At 37.9% G+C, this 25,800-nt stretch overlaps 1 protein-coding gene across 4 annotated transcripts; it reads left to right on the top strand.

The window, feature by feature from the left end:
* The first annotated feature begins 9,614 nt into the window (after positions 1–9,614).
* ABRAXAS1 (abraxas 1, BRCA1 A complex subunit) lies at positions 9,615–25,508 on the top strand. 4 transcript variants are annotated; one of them, XM_060654688.2, is made up of 9 exons: positions 9,615–9,801; positions 12,199–12,289; positions 16,240–16,276; positions 17,367–17,433; positions 18,958–19,151; positions 20,486–20,605; positions 21,554–21,638; positions 24,209–24,323; positions 24,712–25,508. In XM_060654688.2, exons 1-9 carry the CDS (start codon positions 9,715–9,717, stop codon positions 25,143–25,145), a joined length of 1,230 nt encoding a protein of 409 aa, XP_060510671.1. In that variant the 5' UTR covers positions 9,615–9,714; the 3' UTR covers positions 25,146–25,508. The 4 variants fall into 4 exon arrangements, with proteins under 4 accessions (XP_060510671.1, XP_060510673.1, XP_060510672.1 ...); XM_060654689.3 differs by lacking the exon at positions 9,615–9,801 and adding an exon at positions 9,827–9,967; XM_081795552.1 differs by lacking the exon at positions 9,615–9,801 and adding an exon at positions 9,976–10,150.
* Positions 25,509–25,800: the final 292 nt, after the last annotated feature.

Here is a 25,800-nt window from a genome sequence, read left to right as displayed (position 1 = left end):
CTGTACTGATTCCTTAGGTTTGAGGTGAGGCTGGAGAATTTGCATGTCTAACAGCTTCCCAGATACTCTTCCTCTGGGAACCACACTTTGAAACCATTGCTCTGGAAAGCCATGAAGAGTCTTAGCTATAGTGTACCACGTCTGCCTTTGCTCTCCTGTTGACAGCTCTATCTAGTTAAACCAAAAGTGCATCATTTTCTTCATCAGAAATTCTAGTTACCCCCTTTTGGTTACTGTCAGCTCTCAAAGGAACAGAGGTGTACATAAGGGCTGCTTTTTGACACAGTATTCTTAGTTGGCTTTAACCTTGAGATATCTTTAACCTTGAGATAACCTTGGCTGTATAGCAACACTTAAACACCTACATATCAGACAATGGGGAAAGACAAAAAGATGAATGCAATCATGAATATCGTAAGAAATATTTAGAACCCACTTTTACATTCAATTCTTTAGTCAGCCTAGAACTATCCAATTTGGGTCATGGTTAAGTTATGTATCACAGATTTTTGTTCAAGAACTTGCAGTTAGGTGAAACAAAAAATCCTTGTATAAACCAGTGACATGCAGCGTCTCAGACCATTCCTGGTAATTTATCATCCTAATAAAATAAAGAAACTGGTGGGTTTGTTTTTGAGTATTTGGAATCTAACTGATGTGTGTTGGGTTCGCTGAAAGCCAACACTGGGATGGAATTTTGCCTATAGGGCATTTATTAGGGATGAACACTTGGGAGGTAGATAGGAGTAGGATTAAGCAGAAGGTGAAAACAAATGGTCATGCAGACCTTGCAAATCCTTGGCCAAACCACAGGGAGCTCTGGGGCATATAGGACTCATCAAACTTAACCTTCTTTGGGCCAAAATGGCCAGGCCTTTATACCCCTGCAAGATCAGTTAGATGTTAACCATGAGGTGACTTCTGGAGCTAAGGCAAACCTTGGCAGCTGAGAGTAAATCCTGTTCACCAGAATCATGCCCAAATTACACCCTGCATTTTGATGAGGTAAACACAGGGAGAAATGTCCCAGGGATTCTCATTAAGTAGACAAATGTGCAGTTTAAGGTAACTTGAAGGTATCAGTTGCTGCTTTGATTTAGTTGGTCTGATTATTGAGGACACATGCCCTGAATGGAGTTAAACAAATCACATAATGGGTTCTATATGACTTTGTGAGAAAATAATAAGATAATAGCTTCCATTATCAGCCTCACATCTCTTTTATATTCTTGATGTCTTCTGGGTTTCTTCAGGGCCCTGGAAGATAACAGTCATAGCAGTTAATTATTGGAGGCCTAGGGTGTAATTAAGGCATGTAGATGTATTGGGACTGATAATATTCTAGAGGGTTCCAGTGTCAATTAATCCAATAGTTGGAAAGTCCAATGGTTAGAAAGTCCAGTGGTTGAAAAGAATTGCAGTCATTCAATTATTTGAGAATGATATTTAGGGATTTTAAAGCTCATTGCCAGATCATGGATCTTGATCATAGATGATGGGAGAAAGATGTTTATACCAAGGACTATAAAAACTCTCAGCACAAATGATTCCAATCCAAACTCATACACTAAGAGCCTTGACCAAACTTTAGCATGGTTCTGAGCAGACTAAGGCCATGTCCCTGGGATGACTGCCCCTCCCCCTACCTTGCATTTCTGAGGGGAAGAGCTCAAGACTGCCAAAAGAACTTGCTATTTGTTTCAGTCAATATCTGATGATAGGCCCCTGACCTTCCTTTCTTAGAGCACTTACTAAAAAGGGCTTACAATCATAAATCCTTCCTCTGCCCCTTTGAGATATATTTGTATTTCCTATGACCAAGAGTGTCTTTCCCAAGGACCAAAAAACCATACCTTTGAAATGTAATAATGAGAAAGGATAGGGTCTTTGCCTCCAGTCTTTTGGGGGAGGGTAGAAGCCTAATTTTGATAGATGCTAGTTAGCAGAAACAAATGGTCTAATCACATTTACGTCGACCAACTCTCTTGCCCTTTTTATGTAATTTTTCACTTCCCTGACTCTGCTTAAGCCTATACTTGCTCCCCCCTCTCTCGTCCCTCATACTCCCTTTAATATGCCCTATCATCTCTGCACAAATTGGAATGGACCTAACTTCTTTCCCCTATGACAGTAGTTACTAAATAAAAGCTGCTTTTACCACTTTATCAAATGTCCAGCTTTGTTTATCTTTGACAATACCCAATGGTATCTTATTGATATATTGATCGTTTGGAGACAGCTTTCTACTTTTGGAAGCCTTCTACTTAGGGAGACCACTTAATGAACCTCAGCATCAGATCTCCAGTGGAACTGGATATCTGGAATCCCAAACACATCACGCTGGTGGTGTGGACTGAATTGTGTCCATCCAAAATGCTTATGTTGAAGCCCTTACCAACAGAACCTCAAACTGTGACTATATTTGCAGGTAGGGTCTTTAAAGAGGTAATTAAGTTAAAATGAGGTCATTAGGGTGGGCCCTAACCCAAGCCACTGATGTCTTCATAAGAAGAGGAAATTTTGATATACAAGAAGATATCAGGGATACTTATGCACAGAGGAAAGACCACATGAAGACACAGACACACAGCGAGAAGGAAGCCATCTGCAAGCCAAGGAGAGAGGTCTCAAAAAAAAAAAAAAAAAAATCTTGCTGTTACCTTGATCTTGAACTTGTAGCCTTCAGAACTGTGAGAAATAAATTTCTGTTATTTAAGCCACCAGGTCTGTGGTGTTTTGATATGGTAGTCCTAGAAAACTAATACAGCTGGAAAGCATATTTCCACAAGAGTATGCATTGGAACTTAGGAAACCTATTTAAGGTTGAAATTTCCTTTCTAGTATGTTCTAAGGCTGGCTTCTATTGGTGTCTCTTCTTATATCTTATGATGGTACATGAGGGAGGAGTATGTCTAGAAATGCTCCTTTTGGAAATGTATCTCATACATGTTGGACATATACTGTGAAAATGGTGTTTTGAAAATACTTGACAATATTAGAAATGTACCAGGAGGAATCTGTCATGGTAGGAGTCAAGCCAAGTTTCATGAGAACTTCCTATAAAATTTTCATATGGTGACAGTTTATGAGTATTTTGAGGTAAAGATTGTATTATTATTATTATGCTGGAGTAAAACTTTAAATTAAGGAAGATTATGATTTTTGAAAAATTCAGACTGTTCTCTTATAATAGATCATCTCGTTTTATTTTCTTAGAGTTTGGGGAATGATATTCACAGTGACATTTCTGAAAGTCTCTTCCTCAGTTCCTTAAGTATTTCACCTGTAGAATAGGGTGTTTAAAAATTATTATTAATAAACTATATTAAAGGAATTCCTTATGTTGGAAAAACAAATGTATATATGTGTATATATATATATATATATATATATATGCAGAAAAGTTTCAATATGACCAGAAAATTTACAAACTATTATTTAAACATACTCAAAGATTTGCAATTTGGGTAACTGGAGGAGGTCTTTCTATATATTTTTAAAATAGTTCTTAAAGTGGAGATTCCAGGGGCGCCTGGGTGGCTCAGTCGGTTAAGCGTCCGACTTCGGCTCAGGTCATGATCTCGTGGTCTGTGAGTTCGAGCCCCGCGTCGGGCTCTGTGCTGACTGCTCAGAGCCTGGAGCGTTTCAGATTCTGTGTCTCTCTCTCTCTCTCTCTGACCCTCCCCCGTTCATGCTCTGTCTCTCTCTGTCTAAAATAAATAAATGTTAAAAAAAAAATTAAAAAAAAAAAAGTGGAGGTTCCAAAGTTGCTCTATTTTTCAGGTTTTCCTGAGTTATCATATGCTAATGATGGAAAAAAACAAAGAAAAATCAGGTAAAAGTATTTTTCAACAACAGTTCAATATTGTTTGAACCAATTTGTCCCTGCCATTGTGGGTTATTTCTTACAGCATTTAGTTGTCCTGTTTTTTAAGTTTTCTTTAATCTAGAACAGTTTCTCAAACTTTGTGTTCCATACCTTTGACATTTATGAAGAGTACAGGTCAGTGATTTTATAAAATGTTCTTCAGTGTGAGTTTGTCTGATGTTTCCTCATGGTAAAATTCAGATTATGCACTTTTGGCAAGAATATCACAGACAGGATGTTCTCTTCTCGGAGCATCATGTCATGAGGCATCTGATCTTGATTTGTCTCTTTATTGATGATGTTAACTTTCATTTTTTGGTTAAGGTGATGTTTGTGAAGGTATATTTCCTCCAGCCATTCATAAAAATCTTTGGGGAAGATACTTGGAGACTACATTAATAGCCTATTACTCAAACATTGCCCAGTGGTGGTATCAGTTGCCAGTAATTGCTTTTTTTTTTTTTTTTTTTTTTTTTTGAGAGAGAAAGAGAGAGCATGTGAGCAGGGGAGGGGCAAAGGGAGAGGGAGAGAGAGAATCTTAAACAGGCTCCACACCCAGAGCAGAACCCAACAGGGAGCCTCATCTCACTACCCTGAGATCATGGCATGAGCAGAAATCAAGAGACCGAGGCTTAAGCAACTGAGCCAGTCAGGCCCCCCTGCTGCCTGTATTGATGATGATGAGGAGGAGGAGGAGAGTTCCCAAAAGAGATTTTCTAATTTCATAATTTCTTCTACACTTATTAGTTGATATTTTACTGAAAGTAAGAGCTTCCTCTTACCCTAATTATTTATTCATTCATTCATTTACATCAATATGAACTCAAATATTCTTACTTTATTTAGTGGGACATAATCCATTATTATTGTTATTTTAATACTCAAATTGCCTCAGATTTGGTTAGTATCACCCTTTTCCACCTGACTCTTAGGCCAAGGTGACATGTTTACATCATTCTTTGAGCCCATCTTTACTATCTGGCACCCCCCCAAAAAAAATTAGTGAAGAAAGGCAACAATTATCATTTTTTAAAGTCTTTTAAAAACAAAACTATTGTCTGTGTGAATCTAGTGTTTAAACTTTTGGTAAATGATCTCTATTATGGTTCCATGCAGCCAATGCCATTAGTGATTAGTCATAACTAATAATTGCCTCTAATTCCAAATAATGTTTTTTTATCATAACATAGGGAGGTGTTCCTAAACATGATACTTTAGAAAGATTAAAGAAATGAATGGAAATTTTAAATACAAAGCTTTCAATTTTCTGTATTAAAATTAAAAATTAAAAACCATCTGAGAAGAAAACACTTTCAATATTTGACAGACAAAACTTAATATCTTTAATGTATAAACACTCTTTAAAAAAATTTTAATGTTTATTCATTTTTGAGAGACAGAGAGAGACAGAGAATGAGCAGGGAAGGAGCAGAGAGAGAGGGAGACACAGAATCTGAAGCAGGCTCCAGGCTCTGAGCTGTCAGCACAGAGACCGATGCTGGGCTCAAAAACACAAACTGCGAGATCATGACCTGAACCAAAGTCGGACGTTCAACCGACTGAGCCACCCAGGAGCCCCTATAAATGCTCTTTTAAATCAATAAGATGTAAGCAACAATAGATAAAGAGCAAATATACATTGATGTAATTCATGAGAGAACAAGTAAAAATGGCCAAATAATGTCTCAACTTCATGAGCAAGCAAACTACCTATCATAACAACTGAAACTACCTAAGAGAAAATTTTTGACATTTAACCTTGGCAAAGATTCCAGTTAGTGACAATTTATTTTTTCAAGGTAGTCATTTCTCATGGAATTATCAATTACAACAGTTTTACTCTAGGACAATTTGATGGTGTAAAGTAAAAACCTTAGCAGATTTTTGGTTTTACAGTACTAAGTTTAGAGACCTCTTTTAGGCAACCAACCTGAGCAATGAAAACCTGAGTAAAGTAAAAGTGCCCACAGTGACCCCCAGGCTGAATACAAGCAAGCCATTAGGCAACCCACCTCAAAATGTCCATAAACCCTAGCTGACCAAAAAAGGAAAATTCTATTCGTTCCCATACCTCCCATCCTTCCCCTGTTAACTATAGCCCCGCACCACTGCCTCCTGGCAGACAGTCTCTTTGCTGCCCTGCCCACTGCTTCCTTGCAGTGTATTCAATAAACTTCTATCTCCTTTGTTCTGCCTTGGGTGAACTCTTTCATCTCCTGGACGACTGCCTCCACCCGACTGGATTGCCCCACACTAAGTAGGAAAAGTGTTCCCCAGTCAGTTATAATATAGTTAGAAAACAAAATTCAACAGAGTAAATTTTATTTTATTTTTTAAAAATTTTTTTAACGTTTATTTATTTTTGAGACAGAGAGAGACAGAGCATGAATGGGGGGAGGGTCAGAGAGAGAGGGACCACAGAATCAGAAGCAGGCTCCAAGCTGTCAGCATAGAGCCCGATGCGGGGCTCGAACCCGTGAACCATGAGATCATGACCTGAGCCGAAGTCGGACACTCAACCGACTGAGCCACCCAGGCGCCCCTCAACAGAGTAAATTTTAAAGATTTTATTGGCTTTATTCAAAGATGCATAAATCGGGCAGCATTCAATCTAGCAGACAGAAAGGAGCTCCAAGGAGCTGTACAGAATGAAAGACTTTTATAGGCAGAAGGGAGCAGAAACAAGGAAGTTATACTAGACAAAAAAAAAAAAAAAAAAAAGGTTGATTATTGCCAGATTGCTTTCCTTTAGGGGGATGGCAGAGCTCTATCAGGCAGATTACCTAACTAGAGCTAATTAGGCACTAATGTAAGATTCCATCTCTGGGAGAGAAGAAACTCTAAGTTAAGTCTCAGTTTGGTGGCATGGGACTTTGCAGAAGTGACTCCACTTTAGGCCTGTTGTCCTGTTTTTACCAGTATCTATCCCTCTAAAGCATTCAGATAAAGGAGACAAAACCTCTTCACATAAAGCCTGTTTGAACATTACAATTTTCAAACTTTCACCTTAATCCTATCAACTCTTACATTTCTATAGTCTCTCAATCTAATTGTAGCCCCTGGTAGGGCTTCACCAACAGTTGTTGATACCACCATGCATGCATCTCCTGTGTCCAGAAATCTTGGAAACTTCTTTTCTTCATCCTCTGACCATTCTACCTACTCCTGAGTGTTAGGCTTTGGGTCCCCAGCCAAGGGACCCTGCCCTTTTGTCAAACTTTATTTTGCTTAATCTGCCTATTGCCCCGGGTGATCATAGGCTAGGTTTCTCATTGTATTCTTTGCCTTCCAACTTTTTAAATTCCTCCAAGTTGGGGTAAATAGAGCAAACTCATTTGGGGCATTTTAATGTTGGGGAACCAGCAGGGGGTTCATTTGGTCCACCCAAACTTCAATAGTGCTGTAGTAAGTACACTTTTCAACCCCATCAATGTCCGTTTTATTTATCTTATTTGTTAATAACCATCTAAAGATTTCCACCTTACTGGGAGAGTTCTTTGACTCTTCTCTGTTCCCTTCCCCATTTCCTTGTCAGCTAATTTAATTTTTTTTTTTTTTTTTAATTAGTCTCTGGAAGACCCATGAGAGGAAGCCCAGGAAACAAATTTGGTAAGACTTCTCAGACATTTGCTTGCTTTTGCCCAGGGAAATCCCATTCTTCAGGAGTTTTAGTGGAGGTTTCATTACTTAGGCAAGATTGATCGAATCATTGGCCGTTCACAGTTAATCTCTAGTTAATCTCTAGTTCCTATCACCTAAGAGGTCTGGAGTGGAGCTAAAAATTCCAATCTAATTAAGGCTTGGTCTTTCTGGCAACTAGTTCCCATCCTTGTGCTATCCAGCTCCCCCAACCCTAGAGCACATTAGCAAAAAGATACTTTTATCACTTTGGAGACTCCAAGAGTTATAGGAGCATTGTTCCTGGATGCAGGGACAAAGACCAAACATATTTTTTATTATACCGTTGCCATCCTGATGCATGTGAAGTAATATCTCTTTGTGGTTTTGATTTTCATTTCTCTAATGACTAGTGGTGGTAAGCATCTTTTTGTGTGCCTATTGGTCATCTGTATATCTTGTTTGGAGAAATGTTTATTCAAGTTCTTTGCTCATTTTTTAATTGGGTTATTTTACTGTTGTTGAGTTCTTCCTTATATATATTCAGGATACTAATCTCTTATTACATATATGGTTTCCAAATATTTCTCCCATTCTGTGGGTTGCCTTTTCACTCTCTTAATAGTGTTCTTTTTTTTTTTTTTAAACATTTATTCAGTTTTGAAAGACAGAGAGCGTGAGCAGGTGAGGGGCGGAGAAAGAGAGGGAGACACAGAATCAGAAGCAGGCTCCAGGCTCTGAGCTATATCAGCGCAGAGCCTGATGCAGGACTCGAATTCACAAACCATAAGATCATGACCCAAGCCAAAGTAGGATGCTTAAAAGACTGAGCTCCCAGGCACCCCTTGATAGCGTTCTTTGATGGACAAATGTTTTTAATTTGATGAAATGCAATTTCTATATTTTTTCCTTTAGTGTCTCTGCTTTTGGTATCATCCACAGCATCATTGCTGAATCCGACATCATGAAGCTTTCCCCCTATGTTTTCTTCTAAGAGTTTCATAATTTCAGGTGTTACTGTGACATCTTTGATCCGTTTTGAGCTAATTATTGTCTGTGTATAGGGAAAGGGCCTAACTTAATTCTTTTGCATTTGTTGAAAAGACTGCCCTTTCCCTAATGAACAGTCTTGGCAAACTTACTGAAAATTACTCGACTTTTATTGAGGGTTTCTGATCTCTTGGAATAGTGTTGCATTTTATTTTTTAATCCTTTAGATTATTACCATTCACAAAACAGAGATTATGTGACAAATCTTTTCGTATTAACTGATTTTGCTAAACTGAAGGCAAGAAACCTAATTTTAGGTAATAAACATATAATTCTACACATCTGTCTTCAACGTATTACTCAGCCAAACACAGCCGCCACACAACAAAACCCAGAAATATGCAACAGTAACTCAATTCAGTAGTCTGATATTTTGCTGACTTAATAATTTAAGAAACATAGCTTTACATATTGTGTGTGGAATATCGTCAAGCCCTGGTCTTCCCACTCCCCTTACCATTTATATCAAATGACTCAACACAACACGGTTATACATATCATTAAACAATATTTATAATCAGCATATTCTTTAACCTGATTCTTTAGTTTTCTAAAAGATAGCAAATCCTCAAAGAAACCGAAGCGGCCACCCCACCACACAGACGCACACACACACACACACACACACACGCACGATGTAACATCACCGAAGAGTTCTAGAAGAGACTATGAAAAGGGTGCCAGTATGCTAGAGGTCTCAATGGGTAAATGGCAGTATCACGCACTTTGAAATCCATACCCAGGGTATTTCCATTGTGCTATTACAGCGACATAAGCACTGTTTCTATTCTGTCAGCATTGTTCGTTTTTTATAGTTTGCATATACGCCACAGGGCCCTTGGCAGCAGCTGGCCACCCAAACGCACTTCGTGGTGGCCAACAACCAGCCGCCTTTACTGCGAAGCCGTCAGCGGAAGCCACGATGCGACCGGGACCGCGCCCCAGGTGAAAAACCCACAGCGCCCCGGCCCCGCCCTCCACAGCCGCCTGGCCGCGCCCTCCTCCACCGGGAGCTCCCTCGCCTCCCCGGGCCCGCCCCCTCGGCGGAGCGCGCAGAGTCCAGTGCGCCGGCGCAGGCACCACCTCCTCGCTCGGCCCCGCCTCACCGCCGCGACGCTCCAGGAGCCGGGCCGGGCCGCTTCTCCCGATCCCCCCCTGCGCGTTGAGCCTGCGGAAGCATGGAGGGGGAGAGTACGTCGGCGGTGCTCTCCGGCTTTGTGCTCGGCGCGCTCGCTTTCCAGCACCTCAACACCGACTCGGACACGGTGAGCCCGAGGGGCGAGGCGGGCTCCAGCGTCGCCTCGGGAGAGGCCCCGAGCGCGGGCACCCTTCGCCGCCGTTACCCCGGCCCCCGCCCATGAGCTTCCCGACGGCGCCGCGCTGGTTCTCTGCCCTGGGGCTTTGCCTTGTCCCTCTCCCGGGCGGTCGTAGGTGTGTCTCCCGTCCGGCAAGTCTTCTCCGGGAGTAGCCATTCCTTTTCTAACCAGTGTTTATTTCTTCGCCCGGACCGGAGTGTCCCACACACACGCGTTTCTTTTCCAGCAGTCCCCCTTTTTTTCTGATTAAACTTAGTTGTGAAAGGATGGAGAGTTCACATAGCGTTCTCCCACTACGGTAGGAAAGGTGTTGCGGGTTAACTTTACGTTCCTCCTAACTACCGATAGTGGTTTTCAAAGGCCGCTGAATTTTTTCGTGCAGAGCAGCCGCTGTGCGCGTTTGTTGAAATTGTAGGCCAGTGAAGGAATAGAAGATGCATCCAGTGGCTGTTCTGGGGCAAAGCTTAGTGGATGGGAAAGCCTAATTTGGAGTATGTGATACCTGATTTTTGTTTGCATTGGTGTCAAGTTTATGAAATTGTAAGGCCTCAGCTAGTTCCTTTTTGATGCTTTCAGTTACAATAGAAACATTTAAATTTATCCTCAAATTTAGATACTATTATTTCATACTTCTGCCAGGTTCAAAAATCTCCGGATGAAGTAGTGAGGTAGTTTTTTAAATACAGTACACGTTTTGAAAAACTTACGAAATCAGAAAAATACTATAAAACTTTGAGCCCAAGAAATACTGGCTTAGATTTAAGAGCTTAGTATGCTAGTACAGTTTAGAGAATACCATACTGAACACAGCCTACTGATTTCTGCTAAATATTGTGTATTTCATGTTGTTTCCAAAATTGTTTTTTGTCACAATCCTAATAAGGTTGGAGTTGATACCTTTCATGTATACAGTTTTAAAGTTGGGGGGGGGGGGTTCTTTCTTTATTTTGAGAGAGAGAGCACAAGCAGGGGAGGGGGAGAGAGAAAGACCAAATCCCAAGCAGGCTGGGTGCCATCAGCTCTGGAACTCAGGAACAGTGAGATTGAGTTGGACACTTAACTGACTGTGCCACCCAGGCACCCCTACAATTTTAAATAACTTTGTAGATTAATACCTAGCTAAGAGCAAATATATGACAATTTATAATGTGTGTGGCTGTGGAAATTATTTTGGAAAGTCTTTGTGTGAATATAAACAAAATGGGTCCTTAAGTCTCTGTAGTTTAAAGGATTAGCCCTTGGGAAATAGCATCGTGTTAGAGAGGCCATTACTCTTACATCTTTTTCCTAACATCTTTAAAAGGTGATTTTCTGGATAGCTATTCTTGCATTGACACTGCTTCCTTTCCCAGGGTTTGTCTAAAAAACTGGACTATAGAGTTCTGGATTGTTCCCCCTAGATTCCAGTAAAGATTCACATTATTGAAACATTTTTTTTTTTTGTCATTTTTTTTTTTTAATTTTTTTTTAACGTTTATTTATTTTTGAGACAGAGAGAGACAGAGCATGAACGGGGGAGGGTCAGAGAGAGAGGGAGACACAGAATCGGAGCTGTCAGCACAGAGCCCGACGCGGGGCTCGAACTCACGGACCGCGAGATCATGACCTGAGCTGAAGTCAGCCGCTTAACCGACTGAGCCACCCAGGCGCCCCTGTCATTTTTTTTTTTAATGGAATGGGAGGGGGCATTCTTACCTAATTATAAAGAAGATAAAATCTTTGTCCATCAAGCATATTGGGTCTTTAAATGTGCCAAATGAAAATATTGAATTCTCTGAAATTCAAAGACATCACTGCTGTTGTGGCAAAATGCCTGCATTTTAAAACAATTAGGGCTCCTAGTTCCCCTTTTAGAAATTAGACTTTGATACTGAATTCCAAATCTTTAATATTTTTGTATAACTTTTAGTCTAAAGCCACTGATCATTGTGTCATTTCATAGCTCAGAAGCACCCACTGGCTCCCAGAAGCATGTGCCATTAATCCAGAGTCCTTGGCTAGTTATTTGGGATGTTTCATTATTGGCGCTATTCCCATCTATCCATAATTTCATTACTCAGAAAGGGGAGCCTTCTGTTCCAAGACAAACTACCCTGCTCTTCCTTCTTCAGACATTATGTACTCATTTCTGGCTTTAAGCCTTTTATGTTCTAGGTGTGCTAAAATCACAGCAGTATTTACAATCTCTTCTATTCATTTTTATTGAACTGTTCATATTTCCCAACTAAACTGAAAGTGTACCTGGTCCCTCACCAGGGACCCTCACCTGATCTTGGGATATATTGGTTAAGTGATTGAGTAGTAATTCTATCATGATATTCCATAAATTGCTTTTTACCTTTATAGGAAGGTTTTCTTCTTGGGGAAGTGAAAGGTGAAGCCAAGAATAGTATTACTGATTCCCAAATGGATGATGTTGAAGTTATTTATACAATTGGTGAGTCACTCAATTTCTTTTTTTTCCTTAAACTTTCTTTATACACTTTAAAAAAAATTTATTTTTACATTTATTTATTTTTGAGAGACAGAGACAGAGCACAAGTGGGGAAGGGGCAGAGAGAGAATAAGACACAGAATCCAAAGCAGTCTCCAGGCTCTGAGCTCTCAGCACAGAGCCCGATGTGCGGCTCAAACTCAACCCCTGAGATCATGACCTGAGCTGAAGTCGGACGCTTAACTGACTGAGCCACCCAGGCGCCCCTTAACTTTCTTTATATATTTTGAGAGAGAGTGAGAGCGCAGGGGAGGGGCAGAAAGAGAGAATCCCAAGCAGACTCCACGCTGTCAGCATGGAGCCCAATGTGGGGCTCAGTCTCACAAACCACAAGAGTATGCCCTGAGCAGAAACCAAGAATCAGATGCTCAACCGAGTGAGCTACCTAGGCGCCCCTGTGATCACTTATTTCTGTGTCTACTATAGTTGATGGTTTATACTAAATGGGATCAGCATAAATTAGTTTGTAAATTGTTTTAAAAAATAGATAAAACCTTTTAATGCAGATTTTAAAAGATGCATTGTATTCATTTCTCAATTAAAATCATGGCTCTGGCCTAAAGCAAGAGTGTGGAACATAAGATGCCGTAAGATTACTGTGGGGAAACGCGGCTGAACTAGCTCCTGCATGTATTTAAGTGGTAGGAAGGTGGCCTAACAAAAGGAGAAGGAACCAGTAAGCAAGACCACTAAAAAAGATAAAACAGTTTGGACAGAAACACTAAGTGCTACAGAAAAATTGGAAGATGAGAACTGAAAAACTCCGTTTTTTCGACTCCGTTTTAGATCATTGTAAGTAACTTCTGGAGTGTGATGTGGAAAAGGCAAGACTGTGAAGGGTTTGACGAGTGGGTGGTGAAACACCTGCAGCAGATGGCAGCTGTTCTTTCAGGGAAGAAAGGGAAAAGGGAGCTTTAAAATATATGGGGGGTGGGGGGGAGGCTCTGATTGCCTAACAGAGTTTTATCTAAGTATATTTCTAAAAACAAAATTGGTAGTATGCTGTATAAAAAATGTGGCATCATGACATCATACTGTGTCATGACCACTTCCGTACGTTAAACAATCCTCTAAATATCATTTTTTATAACTGCAGTGTATTCTGTTAGGTTTCTTACTCTTAATGGCTCTATGTGATTTCAGCAGTCCTTTAAATTATAATCAGTAGTTTCCAGTTTTTCATTATTATAAATTATATTCTGTGACCATCCTTGTACATAAATATTTTCCTACATTTATTATGGATAGATTCTTGGGGGTGGTATTATAGTGTCAAAGGGTATGAACATTTTTAAGGTTCTTGATCTGTATTAGCAAATTGCTTTCCAGAAATACTGTACCAGTTTATATTCCTACTATATGTCATTTTTTGTTTGCCACTTTAAAAGGTTAAAAATGGAAGTATATATGTAGATTTATATATGTATATAAATGTAGTATATATGTGTAAATATATTAAGTAAATTTAAATTCACTCTCAATAGAGTCTTCTCTGGTCACCACTGTTTTATGAGTATTTTTTTGCTCATTAATAATACACATGTATATAAATGTGTATTTTTATTTACACGAAAGGGATTATACTATAAATGGGTAAATATCTTCAAGATAAATATCTCCATTGATACTGTTAGTTTTACTGTTAGTGTAGAATAGTATCAATGTGTATAGTTTGCCATTCTTTGTAATGGCTTTATATTCCCACTGTATCTACTTACCAGTTACGAATTCCCACTGTATCTACTTAAGCCAGTTACTAATGACTTTGTTTTTTTTAATACAAGACAATATAATAACACTTTGTAGTGCATGTATCTCTATGACTTCGAGTCTGTTGGAAAGTCAAATTCCTAGAGGTAGACCATTGCCTTGGGAAAAGTCATGTTCTTAAGACTCTTTCATAATATGTAAAAGTGCCTGGGTCCCCATACTGGTGCCACCACTAGGTATTTTCCAATCTTTTCATCTTTGCCAATTCGATAAATGAAAAGAAATTATATTAATTTGTATTTCTTAGCTTTTGTTTGTTGAAAAGGACAGCACTGTTGCATACTTTGACTATATTTCTACTCCACTGTTTTGCTTTTTCTTAATTGATTTGTAATACCAAATTACAACTTAGGGAAATTGGCCGTTTGTTATGTGTTACAGGTGTTTATACAGTTTGTAGCTTTACTTTGTTAATGTGGTTTTTTTCCTTGTCAGACAGAAGCTTTAAAAACAAACCTTTGGGGCATTCCCCCCTCCCCCCACATTGTAACTGGCATACCACCCAAAGTAAGCAAAAGTATTTTGAGGAGTTTAAGCAACCACTTACTGAGCAACTCCATCGTGCTGGAACAATGCTAAGCATTAAGGTATTAGGCAAATGCTATAGGAACACTTAAGTATTTGCTCAAATTATTTTAAAATGTTGGATTATTAGATGATAACAAGTAAAATCCAGGATCTACAAATTACTACATTGCTTTGGTTAGTGAGATTTTCTTCATTTTTGTATTTTCCCATATCTACACCAGAGTATGTTTGACCAGTTATCAGTTACAAAGACTGTTTCTGTTCAGTTGTTGTGGTTTTTTAAACAGGGATTTGTCTGAGGGTAACATACATTTTCTAGAAGAAAAATGTCTCAAGAGGATGATCACTTTTCCTTTTTTAAATAGACCGAATGACTTTTATTAATATACACATAAAGTTATTGAAATGGTGATTTCATGTAGTTTTCTCTTTAAAGATGGCACTTGCAGGTACAAAGATGCAGAGATGTCTACAGCCTTCAGATGTTTACTTGAAGAGATTCAACAGCAGTTTGATAGTGGGTTTCCTCACCTTGCTGAAGATTCACAAATTCTCTGTAATCACACTGATGTCTTTGATTTAAGTAACTAAAAAAAATTCTAGTACTCTGGCTAGGATCTGCCCAGCTAAGAGATATGCAAAGAGAACATGTCACAGGAACTATCTGAAATAAGTGATTGCTATTACAGTAATCCAGTAAATGCTGTCTGGTAAAATTTGATTTTTGACACAAGTTACAATTAAAAGTGGGAAGCCCAGAAGGACTTGTATTCTCTTTTTCTGTAGTTGTTTTTAAAGTATTCTCTGCATCCAGTGTGGGGCTCGAATTCACAGTCCTGAGATCAAGAGTCGCATGCTCTACCAACTGAGCCAGCCAGGTGCCCCCGGACTTGTGTGCACTGGATAAGTTTCTTTGTTATCAGATGTGGATGTTTCACTCATACTGCTCCTTGAATAATTTTGAGAGATCTGGAAGTTTGGAATAATAGAGGGGACACCATATTCATCTGGATATTTCTTACAAGACTTATAATAATGTCTTATGCGATAGAATTTATTCTGTTTTGCACAGCATCTGTAGCTACCAGAATTCAGATGTATTTTGATGTATTTCTACTGGAAAGAGAATAAAAGTTACTTCCTAAAGGATACTAGCTTTTTTTTTTTTTTTTTGTAGTTAACATTGACAAATCCTTTATGAAGCAGCTGCTTGGAACAACAAAAGATAATCCCTTTAACAGCTGTAGTTGTCAATTGGGTAGAATTAGAGCATGACCTTTTTAGAACCCAGTGAAAATATAGCAACTTTAAATGTATCTCTTGTGTTGCCATTATTAAACCTATTGAGAGTGAGTGTAATGTTCTAGTTAAGACCGAGGCACGGGCTTTGAATTTTGGCCCCCCACTCTCTCTACCTGTTACCACATCTTTAAAATGGAAGGAACGATTGGTCTCATAGCTTTGTGGTGAGGATTAAATGAGATCATGGTAAAGTACTTCCTCCCTCAGTATATGCTGTTCATATATGAAGTGCTTGGTGTATGCTATTCAAATGATAACTTATATAATCATAGCAAAAAATTCCTTTTTTCCAGACATCCAGAAATATATTCCATGCTATCAGCTCTTTAGGTAAGTAGCAAGAGGAAGTAAATGATCTATTGTGAAAATTATTCTGTGTGAATGAAGTAAATTTTAAAACTAACAAGATATCTTAATTGTCAGTTATACATGGTGGTACTGATAAAAATGAAAAGACTTTTTAAAGAAAATTCACTTGTTCATTTCAACCCTGTCTAATAGTTCTTTCTCTGTATTTATATGCTTGCTTTCGCTGGTCTCCACTGCCTCTCCCAGGTACCAGTTTACCTAGAGGGTTTTTCTCACACCCAGTCACCTCATTGCATATTCTAAACTCAGTGACACATTCTCATATATCAACAGCAGCCCTTTTTTCTACTCTTTCATTCCAATTTATTTGATCATTTGTGTCCTCACTTACCATATTCTAATGTAATCTTTTGCCTGGTTAGGTTCTTTATCCAGCCTGCTTCCTATTGCCTTTCTATGGTGAAAACTTGTGTTTTTAGTCCTACAGATAGTAATAGCACTGTAGCCCTAATAGGCTATGATATTTCTTAAAACTTTTCATTCAGGTATAACATACATGTAGAAAAATACACACATAAGTTAGATACATTTTCATAAAGCAAACAACTACAACATGGTGTAGTTTTAATGAAATGGCTTTATGATTTATATCAATTGTACTTGAAAAATCAACATTACTATCTTACAGTCACACTGTGTGTACACATAGCTAAGGTTGTATAAGAACTGCAGTGGAGCATATGGTAAAGGTGAGAAAGATCTGTGGTAGGGGATGATAGAAATAAAGGCTTTTGTGTGGTCTTAAACTGCTCTGCCAGAAAAAGCTAGAGCTTGTATAGTGTTCTACGTACAACGGACATACAGAAATATTTGTTGAATGAAGGATCCCTGGATTCTCCACTCCCTTTGCCTTTTTCATTGCTTATGGATCCCCTGTTTCTACCACTTTAAGTCTGTTAATTTGAGAACTTTATTCTTATTTTTAGAACTTCATATGACCAGCAAGTAGGTATATGGATTTTGGGTGGGTAAGGAGTAACTAAAGTTAAAAATGCTAATAAAATCCATTTTTTTAGCCTATTTGAAATGCCTTTAATTTTGGCTTTTACAGCTTTTATAATTCTTCTGGTGAACTAAATGAGCAAGCACTGAAGAAAATATTATCAAGTGTCAAAAAGGTATTCCCTGACTTGTTGGGGGTTTTTTGGTATTATATCCTAAAACTGTGTAATACTTTAACGGAAGTTTTTGGCAACATTTGTCTTCACAGTGTTCTATAAAGCAAGTGAAGAAAGAAAGGCTTTTTCCTTCCAGAAGTTCAAAGGGATTGCTCTGAGAGCAAAACCAGTCATTAAAAATATTAATCTTGTTCTCATCTTTGGCTATTCTTTTTTTTTTTTTTAATTAAAAAAAATTGTTTTAACTTTTATTTATTTTTGAGAGAAACAGAGCATGAGCGGGGGAGGGGCAGAGAAAGAGGGAGACACAGCATCCAAAGCAGGCTCCAGGCTCTGAGCTGTCAGCGCAGAGCCGCTGCGGGGCTTGAACCCACGGACCATTGAGCTCATGACCCGAGCTGAAGTGGGATGCTTAACCGCCTGAGCCACCCAGGCACCCCACTTTCTTGACTATTCTAATTAGCATTGATCTCTTCCTCTTCCACATTCCTACCATACCCCTTCCCATACCGTTTATTCCAGGACTTAACTCATTACTGTTCTTTTACATAGCTGCAGTTAAAGCGCTTTGCTATATAGCATCTAACCTTTACTAGTATACTTGGTGTTTAGGTAAGACTTGTTGAATGATCAAAACAGGTCTTTTTCCCCCCAGATACAAAATTGGCGGGGGGGGGTACTTCTTAAAACTTTTTGGTCTCTGAGTTGAGAATAAAAGTAGATTCAGTAAGTTTCTTATAAAAAACTTCCTTTGTTGAAAATGCTTTGGGCTTGCCCCCTGATTATATTTGGGTATTTAAAAATGTACTTACAAAAATTTTTTAGTTTTAAAAAGAAGAAAACTTTTAATTTCCTTAGTTTAAATGTGCAGATACAAAACTTAGTTGCTGACATTGTCATACACAGACCTTTAAGCAAAGTAGTTGCTCTTTGTTATAATTACTAAACTATAATTACTAAATGAGATTTTATTTTCCATTTTTTTAAAAAAAGTTTAGTAATACTAACAAATTTGTTCAGCAAATGTTACAGTTTGTAAAACCATTTCATATGATCCTACTCAATTTTGAAACCCACTTTCTAAAGGTGGTATCATTCCCATATACATTTCAGTTAAAAGCTATTGGGTTCAATTTATTTAGCAAACCAAATATCCATATAGGAAGTAAATTTGTTTTCATTGACATTTTCTTCATTTAAATTTTGACTAAAGACTAAGATTTTAAAATAGCAAATGATATCAAGAAACTAAAAGAAGTTAGGAATTTTTTTTCTCTATATGAGTAAAATAGTAGCTCCATAACTGAATGGAAGATAATTTGACTACACGAGTCAGTTTACATACTTGATAAATGTAAAGTGTATACTTAAGTATGTACTTTGTTTATATATGCCAAAATCTTGCTAAATTTAAGAGTGCCATTTTAAAGGTTGTCAATTTTATTGCTTAATTATGACAGTAAGACAGATAATAATTGTAATCACTAAGGTCTACACCTGATATCTTTCTGTATTTTCCCTCAGGCTGTGGTTGGTTGGTACAAATTCCGACGTCATTCAGACCAGATCATGACATTTAGAGAGAGACTGCTTCATAAAAACTTACAGAAGCATCTTTCAAGCCGGGAACTGGTTTTTCTGCTGTTAACACCAAGTATAATAACAGAAAGCTGCTCTACTCATCGGCTGGAGCATGCCTTATATAAACCTCAGAAGGGGTAATGTTGGCCAGCCATTGGCTGTTTTCAGTTAATAGAAAAATATACTCAATGTTTTCATTGTACTTTTTGCAGCCTAACAAATATTTCAAATACTGTTGCATTTGTTACAATAACTGTCTGAAGTTAGTGTACCATATTTTCTTATAGATGGGGAAGATGAAGGTTACATAAGGAAATTAGAAGCCCAGTATGGAATGATGACTTGTGTTTTTGCCACAGAGGATTTGTTATAAGGTGGAAAAAATATGTGTACTTTGGATATGGTTCCTAAAGGACGTAATATAGAACTAATCCTAGGTACTTGAGCAGCTTTTCTATAACCTCTGCAAAGAAAGAAGCAAGGTTGTTCTTGGTGGTCCACCAAAATGAGTTAACAGAGACTCCCAACAGGTTATGTAAACAACATTCTCATGGGATATGAGGATTAAGTGAAAAGAGTACCAACTAAGATTAATTTTATTATTTTTTTTAAGTGAGCTTGACACCCACCCCCAGTGCATGGATTTGAACTCACCACCCTGAGATCAAGACCTGAGCTGAGATCAAGAGTCAGAGACTTAACCAACTGAGCCACTCAGGTGCCCCTAAGATTAATTTCTTTTAATGTTTACTTATTTTGGGGGGAGAGAAAGAGTATAGGAGGGGCAGAGAGAGAAACAGAGGATCTGAAGCAGGCTTTGCACTGACAGCAGAGAGCCTGATGTAAGGCTCAAACTCACGAACCGTGAGATTATGAGCTGAGCTGAAGTTGGATGTTTAACGAACTGAGCCACCCTGGTGCCAAGATTAATTTTATTATTCATGGAAGACAGGATGAATCTCAACAATACTGCCTATTTTTACATGTTAAAGTAGACATTACAGTCTTCTTTTAGGGGCGCCTGGGTGGCTCTGTCGACTGAGTGTCTAACTCTTGGTTTTGGCTCAGGTCATGATCCCAGGGTTGTTGGATTGATCCCTATGTCGGGCTACATGCTAAGCATAGAGCCTGCTTGGGATTCTTTCTCTCTCTCTCTGTCTCTGTCTCTGTCTCTCTCTCTGCTCCTCTCCCCAGTTCATGCTCTCTAAAATAAAAAATTTTTTTAGAAAGGTATTGTTTTCACAAAATTACCTTGCACGATGCACATTTCATCACTTTTAAATACCATTTGCTTCAAGTCAATAAATTTCATTTCAGGTAAGTAGTATGGAATGGGGTTTTTGTTTATTTTTTAATCTTGGAGGGGAAAGGTATTCTATATATAATATGTATAAGTATATATAGGTATAATAAGGAGAGGTTAATATTTTACTTTATTCTAACTTTATATTTTAAAATTTTATTATTTCAGACTTTTTCACAGGATACCATTAGTGGTGGCCAATCTGGGCATGTCTGAACAACTGGGTTATAAAACTGTATCAGGTTCCTGTGAGTCCACTGGTTTTAGCCGAGCAATAAAAACACACAGGTGAGATTCTTCAGCTGCTTTCCTACTAAATTTCTATTCATTTTTTGAAATTAATTTTTATTACACAACAAAATAAAAATTAAAGGAAAAGTAATAACCACATATTTCAAATAAACTAGACTGTTTTTTACTGTTTCCGTATTTCTTTCTAGCACTTGTCCATTTATAATACACAGAAAAGAGAAGGGTTGTTGTATATCCTGTGTATGTCAACATATATATTCTAAGAGTAAGTAGCTGGCCTGAAAATAATTTTCTAAGGCAGCAATTTAGATCATAAAGGCATAAAATTAGATTGGATATTAAGTAACAACAAAAATATGAGGCTTTAGCCAAGACTCACTCATACTATAGGCTACAGCTATATAGCTAGAACTGTTGTGTGTTCGTTAAGGGAATAATGTCAGAAATAACAACACTGGTACTACAGGGTACTTACTGGAGAATAAAAGACTAGATTTTATTTATTTTTGTGTTCCACAAGAATTAACAGTTTTAAAGAAACTGAATACATTAATTCTGAGATGCACAGTTTTACATTTATCTCTAATTGGGATAATTTACAAACTATGCCTTACCGGGTTTTTTGTTTGTTTTTGTCTTTTTGGTATATAAAATAATGTTGCCTCTTTTAATCAACGATGACTTAAATTCAGTAAAATATTTTAAAAATTGAAAACCTTTCTCCCCCTCTCTCCTTCAGTCTTTATTTTTCTTAACATCTTTTGAGTCTTGGCAGTAGTACGTAAGAGGCTTTGAAGTCCGCTAATGTGAAGATACATGAACTAAGTTTTCTGATTGGTTTTGCTGTGAACAAGTAGGTTGACAAAATGTCCCTGCAAAACCAGTAAAAAGAATCTTCTGTTGCTCCTCAACTACAAATAAGTTTTCGTCATAGTATTAAAATGACTTCTATACATTTGCTTGACAAAATGGTAATTTTTACAGCTCTGAATTTTTTAAAGAAGATGGATCTTTAAAGGAGGTACATAAAATAAATGAAATGTATGCTTCTTTACAAGAGGAATTAAAGGTAAGTTCACATATCAAACACTTTTAAAGACTACTTCTAGAGTTCATATCAAATTGATAACAAATCTTTTAGGGATAACTTGACATTTGATTAGATTCGTATTTTTCTAATGGTTTAGTTTCAGTAACAAAGACCTCAATCTCAGTGGCCTACAAAAACAAAGGTTTAGTCTCACTCACATTATATCTTGGCTGCAGCTCCTGTTCTAAATGTCATCTTTATTCTAGGATCCACACTGAAGGAGCAGTCCTTATATGGGACATGCTCGTCTCATGACAAAGGGAAAAGAGCAAGAGCTGGTGGAAATTCACAACAGCTTTAAAACTTCTGTTCAGGGGCACCTGAGTAGCTCATTCAGTTAAGCGTTCAACTTCGGCTCAGGTCATGATCTCACAGCTCCTGAGTTCGAGTCCCGCATCAGGCTGTGTGCTGACAGCTCAGAGCCTGGAGCCTGCTTCGGATTCTGTCTCTTGTCTCTGTCTTTCTTTGCCCCTCTCCTGCTCATGGTGTGTGTGTGTCTCAAGTATAAGTAAACATTAAAAAAAATTTTTTTTAATTAAAAAACCAAAAAAAACCCTTCTGTTCAGAGCTTACATGACACGTCCACTCACATTTCATGGGCCAGATTATATATCCCTATTTCATGGAAGTAGGCAGGGATATATAATCCTTTTACAGGATAAAAAGGGAAGCATGTATTTGAGAACAGAATAATCTACCACAGGACTAAATTCTGTTTCATTGTATCAGTTGAGAAGTAGACTTCAGGATGGGATTAGACATGTAAGAGATTAGTCCTGAGAAGGATAAAAGGGAGAGGAACAAGAACAGGCAGGGGGACTTACAATGCTGAGTCTGACACCTGAGAGAAGAGACAGGATGGGAGGACAACTGGGTAGAGAGAGCTTTAGACTACAGGGCTAGAGGGGCGCCTGGGTGGCTTAGTCGGTTAAGCGTCTGACTTTGGCTCAGGTCATGATCTCACGGTTCATGGGTTCGAGCCCCACATTGGGCTCTGTGCTGACAGCTCAGAGCCTAGAGCCTGTTTCGGATTCTGTGTCTCCCTCTCACTCTGCCCCTCCCCCACTCACACTCTGTGTCTCTGTCTCAAAAATAAACATTAAAAAAAAAAAAAAAGACCACAGGGCTAGAGAGGTGGCTAAGCAAAGTTGTCCTACAGGAATGGATTTGTACTAATACCCACTGTGTTTAGTCATTGGTTAAGAGTGGCTGAGGGAAAGTGTGGCTTCAGTAGCTGACCTGAAAGTTTGGTAGCTAGGGCTGTCAGTCAACTATGCTTCCTCCAGTGGAGATCTGAGTAGTATATTCCATGGCCACCGTACTCCTCAATATAGCACACTAAGGGAGAGCACCTGGTGGCACAGTTGGTTAAGCATCCAACTTCAGCTCAGGTCATGATCTCGTGGTTCATGAGTTTGAGTCCTGCATCGGGCTCTGTGCTGATAGTGTGGAGCCTGTTTCAGATCCTCTGTCTCCCTCTTCCTCTGCTACTCCCCCATGTGCTCTCACTCTCTCTCTCAAAAATAAACATTAAAAAAACATATATACACAAACACACACACACACCATGCTAAAAGAAATAGGGTTAATACATTTTATAGTACTAATGCACACTGGTTTTTAATGTGAATGATAATACAGAATTTTAGAAAACAGACATGTCCAGAATCCCAACTTGTAACATAACTATTTTCACTTTACCATATTTTCTGGTTTTTCCCTAATATATATACACATGCTTTTATGTAGTTGATGATGTTGGGGACTGTCATGATTTTTATTTGATGTCACTAAGCATTTTTCATGTTGCTACATAGTCTAGTTCTTTTTAATGGCAGAATATTTCATATAGCAATATATTAGAACTCTTATGTCAAAAGTACTAACTTGGGCTAAAATAGGGGATATAGAGGTATGTTACAGGAGCTGTAGGCAGAAAGCAGCTGAACTTCGGGAAGGAATTGGAACCAGGAGCCAAAATGCTATCAGAACTTTCTTCCCTTTGTGTCTGCACATTGGTTTCTTTCATAGTACCAGTAAAACATAGTTACTTGCTATTGTCAGTTTCTTTTTCTTTTTTTAAGATTTTATTTTTAAGCAATCTCTATGCCCAGCATGGGGTTCAAACCCACAACCCCAGACAAGAGTCACACACTCTACCAACTGAGCCAGCTAGGCACCCCTATTGTCAGTTTCTTAATGTTGTGTTTGGAGTAAATATGCATCTCAAAATACTACAGTATTTTTTGTTTCAAAGTAAATGACTTAAATATTTTTGTTTTTTATTTCTGTGTATTACCATGCAGATAACAGGTGTGATAAAGCTGTGTGTGTATAAATGGGAAGTTAATACATCTGGAAAGCATTTTATAACCTATAAAGCACCATACAAGTGCTTGTTGCATTCCTTCAGAAAATAGCAAAATAAAAAAAAAAATTTATAAAGGCTAATAATAATATAAAATCCACAAAGGGCTTTCTGTTGTTTATGAACCTAGGCTGTAGTACACCACTTAGAATTTTATCTACGCCCTTATTTTATTTTGCAGAGTATATGCAAAAAAGTAGAACACAGTGAGCGAGCAGTAGAGAAACTACTAAAGGATGTACACAGATTGAAATGGGAAATTAAAAAAAGAAAACAGGCACAAATTCAAGTAGCACGTAAGTAAAAGGTTCACACATCACTGCCTTCTGTGCTTTTAAAAAAAAAATCCTGACTGAACTATGGATGAGCCCACTAAACTAACTGATGAACTTATGTACCTTAGGATTAAAAATAATTGTTTTATTAATACTCTTAAATCCTACTTAACAAAGAACTCGGTATTATTATAGCTATACTATATTGTTGATATTAAAAAATACAACTTAAATTCTCGTTTAGAATATAGTGGCCTATAAATTAGAATTTGGGATTATGCACACTATTTTTCTGAGTTTGGAGGATAGAAATATTCAGTTAAGCTCTTTTTGACTTAACAAATAGATCACTACAAAAGCTTTGTAAAACAAATATCGCATGTTGAACTGTTAATTTTATTTTGTTTAGGGGAGACCGTCGAAAAAGACCCTCAGGAGAACATTTTTCTTTGCGAAGCTTTACGGACCTTTTTTCCAGATTGCGAATTTCTTCATTCATGTGTTATCTCTTTGAAAAATAGGCATATTTCTAAAAGTAGCTGTACTGCCAACCACCATCTTGATGTGATAGACAACCTGACCTTAATGGTAGAATACACCGACATTCCTGAAGCTAGTCCAGCTAGCAGTACACCGCAAATGATTAAACATAAAGCTTTAGATACTGATGATGGATGGCAATTCAAGAAGTCACGGCTGTTAGAGACACAAAACAAACCATCTAAAACAGATACTGATAGTAGTAATCAAGAAAAAGCATATACATTGAGCAGCCCTGAAATAGATGAAGAGATTGAAAAAATGAAGGGTTCTGGTGAATATCCACAGTCTCCTACATTTTGATCTTTTTAGGCCAAAAGGAGAGCTTTGATTGGCTGAAGGGTAAAGCCAGACATTTATATTGTCTTTACTATGTTCAACAATTTGCAGTAATACATAAGTTCTAGTGCATTTATTTTTTAAAGCACTTTATTTTAAAACCATAACGTTTTTCTGCCCCCTACCTTTTGAAAGATTTTATTTTTAACTAATCTCCTACACCCAGCAAGGAGCTTGAACTCACAACCCCAAGATCAGGAGTCACACACTCCACTGACCAAGCCAGCCAGGTGCCCCTTTTACAAAACTGTTGAGGGAAAGGCTTAATTTAAGTAGATGGTTCTTTTAAACTTATATAGCATACTTTAGAATTGGAAAAGAAAGACTAGCATTTCATTTTTATTTAAGTCATTACAGTTTCTACTCCTTAAGTTATAAGTGGCTAGGGTTGCCAGATAAAATGCTGGAAACATGCAATATTAGGGACATTCATTAAAAAATTATTCATTGGTTATCTGAAATTCAAATTTAATTGCATGTCCTATATTTTTATTTGCTAAAGCTGGCAGTTCTGATTATGGCACAACTAAAATACAGCACAAATAATCTCTTCCTAGTCTAGAGTCCTCTACACAAAATTGAGTGAATCCAGTATTTGAGTACAGGACAAGTCTGGTAA

The sequence above is a fragment of the Panthera onca genome, chromosome B1, assembly GCF_046562875.1.
Source record: "Panthera onca isolate mPanOnc1 chromosome B1, mPanOnc1 haplotype 2, whole genome shotgun sequence".
Lineage (NCBI taxonomy): Eukaryota > Metazoa > Chordata > Mammalia > Carnivora > Felidae > Panthera > Panthera onca.
Note: the sequence above shows the minus strand (reverse complement) of the source record. Positions and strands in the feature narration are given on the sequence as shown.